Below are 11,375 nucleotides of genomic sequence, written 5' to 3' on the forward strand. Positions count from 1 at the left end.
CTTTCTTTTCATTAACTTCTCTTTTTTTTTATATAAGTAAACTTTAAAATAACAAAGGTCGCTTTTGTTTCATTTAGAACAGGCATTGTTTTTTGAACATTCTAGAACGGTGAAGGTGTTGTGTGGCTGACTGTGTTGCAGCAGGAATGTGAGTGTGGGTGAAGTCCGTTGTTTCGGTGATGCTCAGGGACCGAGGGACACTGGTCTTTTTTTTTTTTTGTGCCAGCGGTTCCCAACCTTATCTTGATGCAGGGCCCACTTGAAAAATCTCGAAATCGTTCGCGGCCCACCAAATCTAAAGTTTATTTTAATGATCAATCCAGTGATTGTCTTCCGGCTTTAATCAATGGAACCGATGCAGTATTAATACTTTTAAGTTCTCATTTATCGGTATCGCAATGGAAAAAAATACCATGGCTTTTCCTTTTTACATAGTTTTTTGTATGTATTAATGTTATATTATTATCATTAACATCTTAGTGTTTTTTCAATTATGTGTGGGCCCACTTGCAATATCCTCACGGCCCGCCGGTTGGGAGTCGATGTTTTAAGCGATGATGCAGGATGGAGGGACGACAACAAGCACAGTCGATGGCGTGGCGCTGAGGAGACGCAGCTGACTGCCGACCGGGCCTTCAGAACTGGATCCAGTTTGACGCGTTCTGTGGTGGTGGTGATTGTGGAACAGAGCTGTACATACAACAAAAACAAAAACGTTTTGTTTTGTCTTGCACTTTTTTACATTGCTTTTAGTACAGCATGACGGAACGTAACCACTGGCTGCAATGAACAAAGTAAAGAACATAAGTGAAGTAGTGATGTTATCATGGATTAAAGCAACATAATATCTCACGACTGAAACATTATTTTTGCCAAGTCCCAATCTCTGGTTTGCGTGAAACAGCGTGAAAGGAGCCCTCCCACACTAGAGTTTCATAAACAAGTAGGACAATAGAGAATTATGATGTTTAGGTATCATCATTTTATACCTATGTTCTTGCTGTTCTACATACAGCCAACCAGGAAATTGCAGAGCGAGGCTTTAACCTTTGCTTTTATGAAATATCTGAGACCATTAGGGTTTTATTTAAGATGCCTCTGACTCAGGTATCCTATGCTAGCATGACCAATTCTCTTTAATATATTGCATTGCTAGTATGACTACTTCAATCTTAAAATAACAAATGAAAATAGCTGATCTACAAGCTCACACACTCTCACTGTCGCAGCTTGTAGATCAGTTATTTTCGGTGCGCTTCCATAGAAGACATGCTGGCTTGTATGGAATTCAAATGACTGAAATAAGTCGTAATGACTGAGAACTTTAATCCATGTGTTACCTTGCTGGAGAGGAGAAGTCCCCCCACATGTCTGAAGTGGACTGATTAGTCTGGATCACTGTGTTAGAGTTACTGCTGTCCAACTCCAGCAGACAGCCTGGAGAGACACAGAAAATCACACATTTAAAAGACAAAAAAAGTTCCTAAAACAGTGGTTCTCAAACATTTGCATTTATTTGGCCACAGACCCCTATCTGAAAAGATTTTGTTCCAGGCACCCCCATAAGAGATTTGTGTATATGATTAATTTTCAAAATTATTCAAAATCTTTCAAAAATAGAAAAAGTATAAAATAGGGTTAAACTGATTTGAACTTATTTAGCTGCGGAACCCCTGGAACCCCTGGGGGTCCCTGGACCCCACTTTGAGGACTACTGATATAAAAAAGTTAAACCAAGAAAGAGGGGGTGAAATTATACAACGGCACACATTTGGAAGCAACTAGATAAAACGCTTTACTGACCTGTCACCATGCCACCGGTCTGGGGGAGTGTGTTGTGATTGGATTGCCCTGATGATGGGGGCGTGGCTATCTTGCCTCCCGGCGGGGGTGGGAGGAGTCCAAACCCACCTGACCCCTGTGAGCGGGTCTTGTCCCTCTTTCTACCTTGCTAGAGGAGAAGAGGGAAAATAGAAAGGATGAGAGAGAGATGACAACAGAGCAATTTTCTATTCCATTTCCACCCATCCATGGACCGCTTAAACCGCTAATCCGGAGTCGGGTCACGGGAGCAATAGTCCCAGCAGAGAGCTCCAGACTTCCCTTTCCCAGGCAACATTAGCCTCTACATCTTGGGGGATCCCGAGGCGTTCCAAGGCCAGTGTGGAGATATAATTCCCCCCATCTGGTCCATGGTCTGCCAGGGGGTCTCCTCCCAGTGGGAGGTCTTGCTCACTCATGTACAAGACCCTGAGATACTTGAACTCCTTCTCTTGGGGAAAGTCTCATTCCCTATACCTGCGAGTTCTACCAGGGAAATAATTGTATTCAACAATCAACATGCGGCAGCTACAAAGCTACAGTCTATCATTCATTTTCAAGGGAATCCAGCGACAAAAAGATCCAAACTGACGCCCGACACTTGTAGCTTATGATCCTCTCTACAAAGCTACACGATACATTTGAGCTGGCGCCAACTTCACACTAGCAGCTACAAAACGAGCAAGTGTTGTTGAACCATTTCCACTCACCTTCTCTCTCTCCACACAATTCCTTCTTGTAATGGAGGAAAGTGCAACACTTACACAGCGACTCGGCGACGAATATGCTGCATTGCTTTGTGGTTTTGTATCTTTTTGTCGCTGCCATTAGGTCTAAATGAGTCCTGGACTAGATGGCAGGAATGAAAACCAGCAGTATTCTGTAAGATGAGAACCACGCACAGACAGCAGTATCTCAGATGAGGTCATAACAGCTCCTCCTAACACATTAACATTATTTGTACATCAGCTATAAATAGAAGAGACCAAAGAAGCGATGGTGTCTTTGCAAGCAATCAAGATTAGAGCCTTTGCATGTACAAAAAAAAGTTTAATCATAAGTGCATTTTTGTATTATTTTACATAGGCGAAGTGTTGCGCTGTTGCTTGCGTGGCTTCAAGTCTGATTCATACTTAAAATAGCCAAACTTAAATAGCCAATCTACACAAATCGCTGATCTGATTTATATGTTGAAAATATCGGATCGAAAATAGCCGATCTACAAGCTCAAAACTCCTCGTGCTGCGATGCATTTTGAGCTTGTAGATCGACGACAGGCGACACAGCTGCACAACAAATCAAGCCTTAAGGTCTTTACACACGGGGTGAAGGACGAATAAACTATCTGAAAATGTGTCTGGGAGTATTTCGCATCAGATTATTCATATAGTTGATGCCTCCTTCAACAGGTTGATGCTTTTATTCATGCTGAATACTTAACCTTGCTGCGGAGAAACAAACACTTACACTTTACTGCGTAATATTTGCGTTCTGTTTGGATGTACTCATGACAAACAACTGTTTGAATTATTGCGAATCAATCGCACCAAATAAACACTCCCGGTGTGGACCTGTAAGGACCTTTACACTCTATAAATTGCTGCCCTAGTTTTGAGCGGTACTTCTGACAGTTCTATCTTCTCCATTTCATCCTGTTAAATCAGGCAATAAAGAACCATAAATAAAGAGTATACTATCCCACTATAATCCCCCCCCCCCCCCCCCCCACACCCTCCCCCCACACCCTCACTCGCCAAATGAGGATCACACGTGCTCCCGAATTAGAATTTATGAGCATGGTCTGTAAAAGTAAATGCTAATGGATTTCCCTTACTATGAATCTCAGATTGCAGCATTGCACATGTGCAACTCTGTAGTGTGAGTTTGTTTTTTACGAGGCGTAGCAAATTGGCAGCGCCCTGGATCCACTTCAGTCATGTTATGTTATGTATCCAGTAGCTGGACAGCTACTGCTTTGGCTCGGATACAGGTCCATTGGGGTACCTCAATGTTAAATTGGCTGTTTCTTTCCAAACTGTAAAATAATTAAGAATGAATGTATGCTTTGGAAAATGGTCGGAAATAATGTAGTGTTCATGATTTTAACAAATGTCTCACAATTTTTCCAGATTTCTTTGAAAATAGCAGATCTACAACACGTTGCGATGCTCACAACACATCGCGATGCAACGTGTTGTGAGCAGATTTTCAAATAGCCAATAGCCAAAAGATTTTGAGTAAGTTTAAGTGGTTAAACTGATTTTAATGCTATACTAACCTATTTTGCTGGGGACCCCCTGTAACCCCTTCAAGGACCCCTGGGGGTCCCCCTGGAACCCACTTTGAGAACCATTGGTTTAGTCGATATTTATGACATTAACCATGCCGATCAATGCAAAATAGCTTTGACTACATGCAATACCGGCTGAGAAAACAACATTTTCGGTCCCATTCTGAACATGATCCTACAATCCCCAGAATCCTCTGCTGCTGCTGCTTGGTTCTCTCTTCAAGGGCAGGCCCCCTAGTGACCTCTAGTGTCAGAAGGGAGAATAGCTGCAGAATTTGATGTGGCGCTTTCTGCCTCTTTAATACAGGGAGCTTTCACAGACTCAGCACCATGTATTGATCCTCACTCCAAACAATACAGACATAAGGTGTAAAAACAGCAGAGTACTACTCTAAAACTGTCTTGAGGTTCTTCTTACCCCAATGTTGAGTGTGATGGTCTGTCCCTCTTTGAAACCCAGGTCCAGTTTTGGCCCAGAGTCCCCTGACTGGGCGTTTTTGCTTCTCTCATTCTCTTGTTTCACCCATCTGTAGAAAGAAAACACACACACACACACACACACACACACACACACACACACACACACACACACACACACACACACACACACACACACACACACACACACACACACACACACACACACACACACACACACACACACACACACACACACACACACACACACACACACACACCTCATCAGCACCTATACAGAAATAAACATCACCTTCCAGCAGAAAGCCTGCAGTGAGTGACTTTGCACAAAAGCACATATCACTGACAGCAAGTCTTGGCTGGGACTGCTTTAAGCTGCACACTGTGATAAGAGACCTACTGTATAAAACATATTGGGTGGTCCGATAACATTCTTGACAATTTGGTAAAAAAGTAAAAAGGTCACAATTAGCCAGTTGGGAATTATTTTGGTTACTTGAACCTATAAATCCAGCTTTCCGGGGACAAAATGCAACATTGAACTCTGTCTGACCACTATTGAAACACATGATTACTGTTTTTTGCCATTAGTTTGTATATATATATATATTTTGTGTTTTACCCACTTGACTCCTAGAGTCCCTAGTCTGGGGTGAAGAGATTAGATGGGGAGCTGACCTACTGTAGTACAGAGCCCTGGGGGACCCCGGTCAATGAAGTATACGGTATATGGTTAATCAAGTGGTAAGTGGTTAATCAAAGATGTAGAGGGTGAAATGCATGCATGTGTTGTTTTTACGACACAATAACTCATATCCTGGGAAGCTAGAATGTTGCTACTACAACTCTAACCAATTAGCTACCAGTATTCTGAGTCCCTGGGACCAGAGCTAAGTCCCGATGTTTCAAGGCAGCATCGACACAATCTGTGTTCATCCATCCATCCCTTACTTGAAGTGGTCCTGCAGGGACACGTTGAAGTCAAAGGCATCTCCTCGGTCCCCGAAGCCGACTCCTATGAAGGCACTGCGTCCTGGAGGAGTGTCGGGGCACAAAACCACCTTATGTTTCATATTACATAGTCAAGATTAAACTGCAGTACAAAGCAGAAGAGTTGGAGCTGCATCCATAGGGAAACTGAGAGATAATATTTCTCAGTTGCCCTATGGATGGTACCTTTTGACTTCTCCTGTTCCACCAAAGGCACCATTGTAAATGCTACTGTGACTTATTTTCATGAATAAAATGTCATTTTACCAATATTGTATGGTACAGTGTGTTAATAACACAATATAACTAGCACATCTGCAGTGTTTGGAAGGGGTTTTCCTACTCTTCCACTGGAACACTGGATTGGACCTAGAGGTGCTGCCATCTTTATTGTACTTCAGACAACATTGCCATTACCTCTTTCCATCGGTAGAGGCAACGGACATGAAACTTACGAATTGTGGCTTTTTAAGTAAAGGAAAAAGTAGTTTCTACAATCTGAATGCATGTTCTCTGAAATCCTGTTCCACTACATACAACCACTGTATACAGTATGTCCATTTACACATTAACTGTTTGAAGTTCAGTTGTCACTGCACTAGATACAGTGAAAATGTGAACCTCATACTTGGAAATACAGTACAGGATGTTGACAATTTTTGTTTTGAACGCCTACAGTATGTCTTTACACCTTACGCCTGTACTAAATAATGCTTAATTTTATACTCTCTCCTACGATCGTGTTGATCGCCAAAACGCATTGTAATTTAATGCGTTGTGAGCTTGTAGATTTCTATTTTTGGCATAATAGTATAAATCAGGCTAAACTCTGCAGGGGCATGTCACACAGTGTCACTGAGACAAATTCCTCTGAATGGTTCAGTGTTCAAAATAATGTGTGAGTGTTTAAAATACATCGGTAGACGTTGTTTCTGGCTTGTTCCAAGTTCACATCCTCACCGTTGTCATCCTGTATTCGCAGCACAAAGTACCGGCTGGAGTCACTCACTGTTTCGATAGCAATACCGGGATAATCCTGGACTGGTGCCTGGGCAAACAGCTCTCCTGAAGGACAGGACGCCAAATGACATGGGAAAGAGAGAAAAATATGAATATTAAAGTGGGTACAGCTTGAATCCCCTGACTCATTTGCTCACTTGCTGAAGTCATCCCCCATTTCATCTCTAGATAAACGTTGAAGTCCTAGTCAAGTCAAGTAGAATGTATTTACAGTATATGGCACATTTCATGACTTGCGTAGACTCAATGTGCTTTCAAATTAAAAGAAATAAATAGGCAAAGATCAACCATGACAAACATAATTAAGATTGGAAGATTTAAAATGTAAGGTATTGAATATGAAAACATATAAAAGAAGATAAAAACATAAGAATGATAAAACAACAGTACAATATTTTTTTTTTAAAAAGAGACACTTTTAGCCTAACCAAAAGCTTGTGGAAATAGATTATGTTTTTAGTCGGCTTTTAAACAAGACACTTTTGTAGCAGACCTTAATTCAAGCTAGAGAATTCCAGAGAGTAGGACCTTAATACCTGAAGGCACCATAACCTCATTTAGAATTTATTCTATGTTTAATTAGGAGACATTTATCTGAAGATCGAAGGGATCTGTTCTTTTTTAGGGTGTATTGAATGAGCATGTCAACAGAGTGAGTAGGAGCTACGCCATATATTAAAAACAAAACAAACAGAATTAGTCTAGGGCTGTAACGATGTAGTATTTTATCAGTTCGTTTTTCAATTAATGGAACAATCTTGAACCGTGTTTTTTTAAATACTAGAGCGGCCCTCACACCTACAGTATGTCGCACCACCAATCTGACTGATATGTCTGAGTCATAGTGTCGGGGGCTTTGACGAGTACCCATTGCACCCGTCTGTCTATATGGAGATCCCTGATGTCATCAGTATATGCCCATATATTGGCATATCGGTTGGATCGGCGGTTCTGGACAACTGGATATCTATATATGCCTATGGATGGACATATCGGTCAGATCAGCGCTTCTGAACAACCACATATCCGAACTACTCGACGGCGGGCACTGCACTCCTTGCCGATGCGCCGTATAATATGCACAAGACCATATATGGGCATAGTGGTCGGATCTGTGGCTCTGGACAACCGCATCTCCATATATGCCTACATATGGGCGTATCGGGTTTGTTTATGGTTATGCCTGAGTCATAGTGACATGCCTATATATGGGCGTATCGGGTTTGTTTATGGTTATGTCTGAGTAATAGCGAAGTGGCCGTGGTCCTGCCTATACTGTACTGTATATGGACGTATCAGGTTTGTTTATGGTTATGTCTGAGCCTGAGTGACATGGCTCTGGTCCGCCCGCCTATGTGTCCTATAATGACATGCCCAAAATAGTGATCGATAGATCATTAATCGATTATTTTATTATTGATCAATGATTGATTATTTTTTATAATCAATTTAAATCAATTAACTCTTGCACCCGCCAAATAAGTAAATTCTCTGTTTCACTGGGATCCAGAAAAGAGAAGCTACAATCGGAGTGATGTTTTCAAATGTTTTGGTTTCAGTTAGTACTCTGGCTGCAGCATTGTGAACAAGCTGGAGTTTATGTAACACCTGCTTTGTATTGAGGTTGTGAAAGAAGATAGAGGCTGGATCTGATTCAACAGGGAGAGTGGTTGGATTTTAATGGCTCAGCTCAGCAGCACAGCAGCACAGCAGCACAGCAGCTTTAACTTATCCATTCAATTAAATGTTTTCTAACAGAACTTGGTCAGCTTTTTAACCACTATTTTTTTTTAATACTTTGTAGTGTACTGTAAACAACACTCGGTAACATCCTGAGTGTTCGTTTAACTCTAAGAGTGTACAAATGGGACTAAATTAATGGACCTGTCGCGTACGGTCCATTTGGCTCCATTTGTACATTTTCGGAGTCCTGCTATTCCCACGTTTTTGTGTTGTTTTTTTAATAGTGCCGTTTGTAGCTGCTGAGCAGCCAGGGCCTCAGAGGCAACCATAGGAATTGCACCTGCTCCATATTAAAATGACAGTGTACAGTGTGTAACGTCTCTGAATCGGGTGGAAACCTCATATGTCTGTAAAACTGTTACTTTTCAGGATTCAAATTCAAATATTGCAAAAGTAGCAGATCTGCAGATCAAGTAGGGCATTAATTTACGAAAATACACAAAAAGTTAGAATATGGAGATAAGAGGTTTCCCCCCCCCCGACAGCAACGATATGGACAGTGTCTAATGATTCAGCAGTGGGATGTAATGTACTGTATGAAAAGTACTGCCATGGCCTCACCTGAGACTTTGTCCTCTAGTTTGATGTAGGCTACGTTCCCCTTGGCTGTGATCCTCATGCGACCCGACCAGTCAGGAGCATCTAGCTTCCAGTCTGCAGCCCTGCGTGTGAATCACGGAAACAACAGAAATGCATCATGTCACGAGGGAATTTGGCTCATGTTAGTAGCAGGATAAAGATAAACTACAATGAAAGTAAATAATAGATATAAAAAATACGTAAATATCTACATTTTAAAAGATTATGAGAGGAAGTGATTCAAACCAGTCAGTAGCTTGGTATGTATGTGGGTATTTCTTTTAAATAAAATGGACCCTTTTTCTGTAATGCAGCCTACAACTATCTGAAGGGGAGAGATTCTGTACTTAATTTAGGAAGCTTCTGAAACAGGTTTTTTTTTCCTTGTATAAAAAGACTGCAGCCCTTTTGAGTTGACAAACAATTATGCCTCAATTGGTTCTGACATCTACATGTGTACAGCAGGCTAATGAGGGGGAAAAAATCAAATTAATTCCATGACACACTGGTGACATACATTCCACATAATCCATCATCATCTTTGAGGTGAATCGCTGCCGGGGTAACTACATAATGGGGCCATCTCACTATATAAAAATGTATCTGGGCCAAAAGTAATAATCACTCCATCATCCCCAGACAGACAGTGCATATGCCCACCCCGGCTGCGCTATGTTAACCCAATAAATCTCACTCTATCCACTATTCCAATGTGTCTGCCTACTATGCAGTGGAGAGATGCTTAAATCAGTTTGGTATTTATTGATATAAAACTGTCCACACTGTATAGTGTATAGCCTACCTCACCTCAGTACTTTTACTGTGCAGGAGGAGAGAGGAGGACATCTGGACCAATAAAGTCAGCTGGCTTACGTTTTCACAACACATCGCCCCATCATCATATATCGATCTGCCAGTGATATCATTATGATATCACCGCTATACTGGCAGACAGTCAATCGACCGATCATCAGCTCTATAACAGGCAACGGCAGCACAGCAAAAACAACCACCTCCCCGATATTATGATCATTTTATCAGCGTTTTGGAACATTTCGACGGCTGAGGTAATATAGGTTCCAAAAGCATGACAGTTGTCAGCAGCGTGTTTAACTGTTACCATACGTTACGTCCATATAACCGTTATACAGCCACCCGTACGGTGGTTCTCTGCCCCCCGGGGTATAAACACACAACACAGCGCACATTGTTACCTGAACCCGCGGTTCGTAGCCCGAGGCGGGATGCGGTAAACATTGACTTCGGGTTTAACGCACAGGATTGACTCGTATTCACCCTCCGTCGCCATCTTGATTCAACTATTATTGATGTGGGGAGTTCAGTTGTGGTGGTGGCGGTGGTGGTGGAGACTCATTTATTCGCTCCTTTCGGGGGTCTTGTGTGTGTGTGTGAGTGTGTGTGTGTATCAGTGTGTGTGAGTGTGTCAGACAGTGTGTGTGTGTGTGTGTGTGTGTGGGGCTGGTGCTGCTCCAACCGCAAGACGGCGTGGACGTGCAGACAAGACAAGCCCACCACCACGTTTAGGATTTACCCACTTTTTTAATTAAAAACAGAATGATTGTAGTGTGTATGTTTTGGACACAGACCCTGCCCCCGCTATAAAATCTGAGTGCACAGTGTGTAGGCCTACTGAAAATGTAGATAGATCTATCCTATAACCACATGATGCCTAATAAAATAAAAATATAATTAATGTAGGCCTATATAATGAACCATTCATTCATTTATTCATATTGAATAGTTTTAAACAGGAAGCTAATTCATCAAAACAATTAAACAATATAATATTTTCCATACCATTGGCATTTAAATTATAGAACATTGAAATCTATACCAACTACTAGGCTACTGAGTCTGTAACTACAATGTTTCCTAATGCCATTTAAATGATGTAATATTGAAACCCACCAATAGCTACAATGTTTCATAATGCCATCTAAAAGATTGAAACCCACCCCATATGGAAAGGATGGATAGGAAAGATTTCCTATCCATCCATCCATCCATCCATCCATATTCATCCGCTTGAACCCCCTATGTAGATGAATTGAATACATAGGACCACAATGGAAACAAGTCCCCAGGACTTTTTTGTGTCATCCTTTTAGTCTTAATGTCTGACTGTACCTCGTGCTGTTTATATATTTCTGACTAATAAAGTATTAAATAAATCATTCTGGGGGGCGAACATTCAGTGAAAACAGAAGATCTACAAGCCACAGTCACAACACGTCATACAATGTTGTGAGCTTGTAGCCAGTTTTGGCAAAGAGATTTGGGGTAGAGGGAAACAAGGAGGGGCCTAATATAGACCTCTGGGGGACTCCGGTCAATAGGGTTTAAGTCATACATGTCCAAAGTCTGACCTGCATGGGGCCATTTGTGGCACTAGGTCAGATTTGGTATGGCCTGCTTCCTAAAATGTATTATTTATGGCCCGCCAGTATAGTCATGTGGAGTGTTATGAATTTAA

General features: G+C 41.6%; 1 protein-coding gene across 1 annotated transcript; it reads right to left on the reverse strand.

The window, feature by feature from the left end:
- Window positions 1–372: 372 nt before the first annotated feature.
- necap1 (NECAP endocytosis associated 1) lies at window positions 373–10,208 on the reverse strand. Its single transcript, XM_080442419.1, has 8 exons — window positions 10,096–10,208; window positions 8,864–8,964; window positions 6,500–6,604; window positions 5,501–5,582; window positions 4,530–4,638; window positions 1,804–1,951; window positions 1,341–1,437; window positions 373–690 (listed from the first exon to the last, which is right to left on the reverse strand). Exons 1-8 carry the CDS (start codon window positions 10,188–10,190, stop codon window positions 636–638), a joined length of 792 nt encoding a protein of 263 aa, XP_080298545.1. The 5' UTR covers window positions 10,191–10,208; the 3' UTR covers window positions 373–635.
- Window positions 10,209–11,375: the final 1,167 nt, after the last annotated feature.

This window comes from Gymnoscopelus braueri (assembly GCF_963280865.1).
Source record: "Gymnoscopelus braueri genome assembly, chromosome: 11".
Classification (NCBI taxonomy): Eukaryota; Metazoa; Chordata; class Actinopteri; order Myctophiformes; family Myctophidae; genus Gymnoscopelus; species Gymnoscopelus braueri.

Coding starts and splice junctions, on each gene's coding strand:
- necap1 (XM_080442419.1), bottom strand. CDS start 10,190: ATGGCGACGGAGGGTGAATACGAGTCAATCCTGTGCGTTAAACCCGAA. Junction 4,639..5,500: donor TCCCTGCAGGACCACTTCAA/GTAAGGGATGGA, acceptor TTCTTTCTACAG/ATGGGTGAAACAAGAGAATG. Junction 691..1,340: donor GACTTCTCCTCTCCAGCAAG/GTAACACATGGA, acceptor TTGTATGTACAG/CTCTGTTCCACAATCACCAC.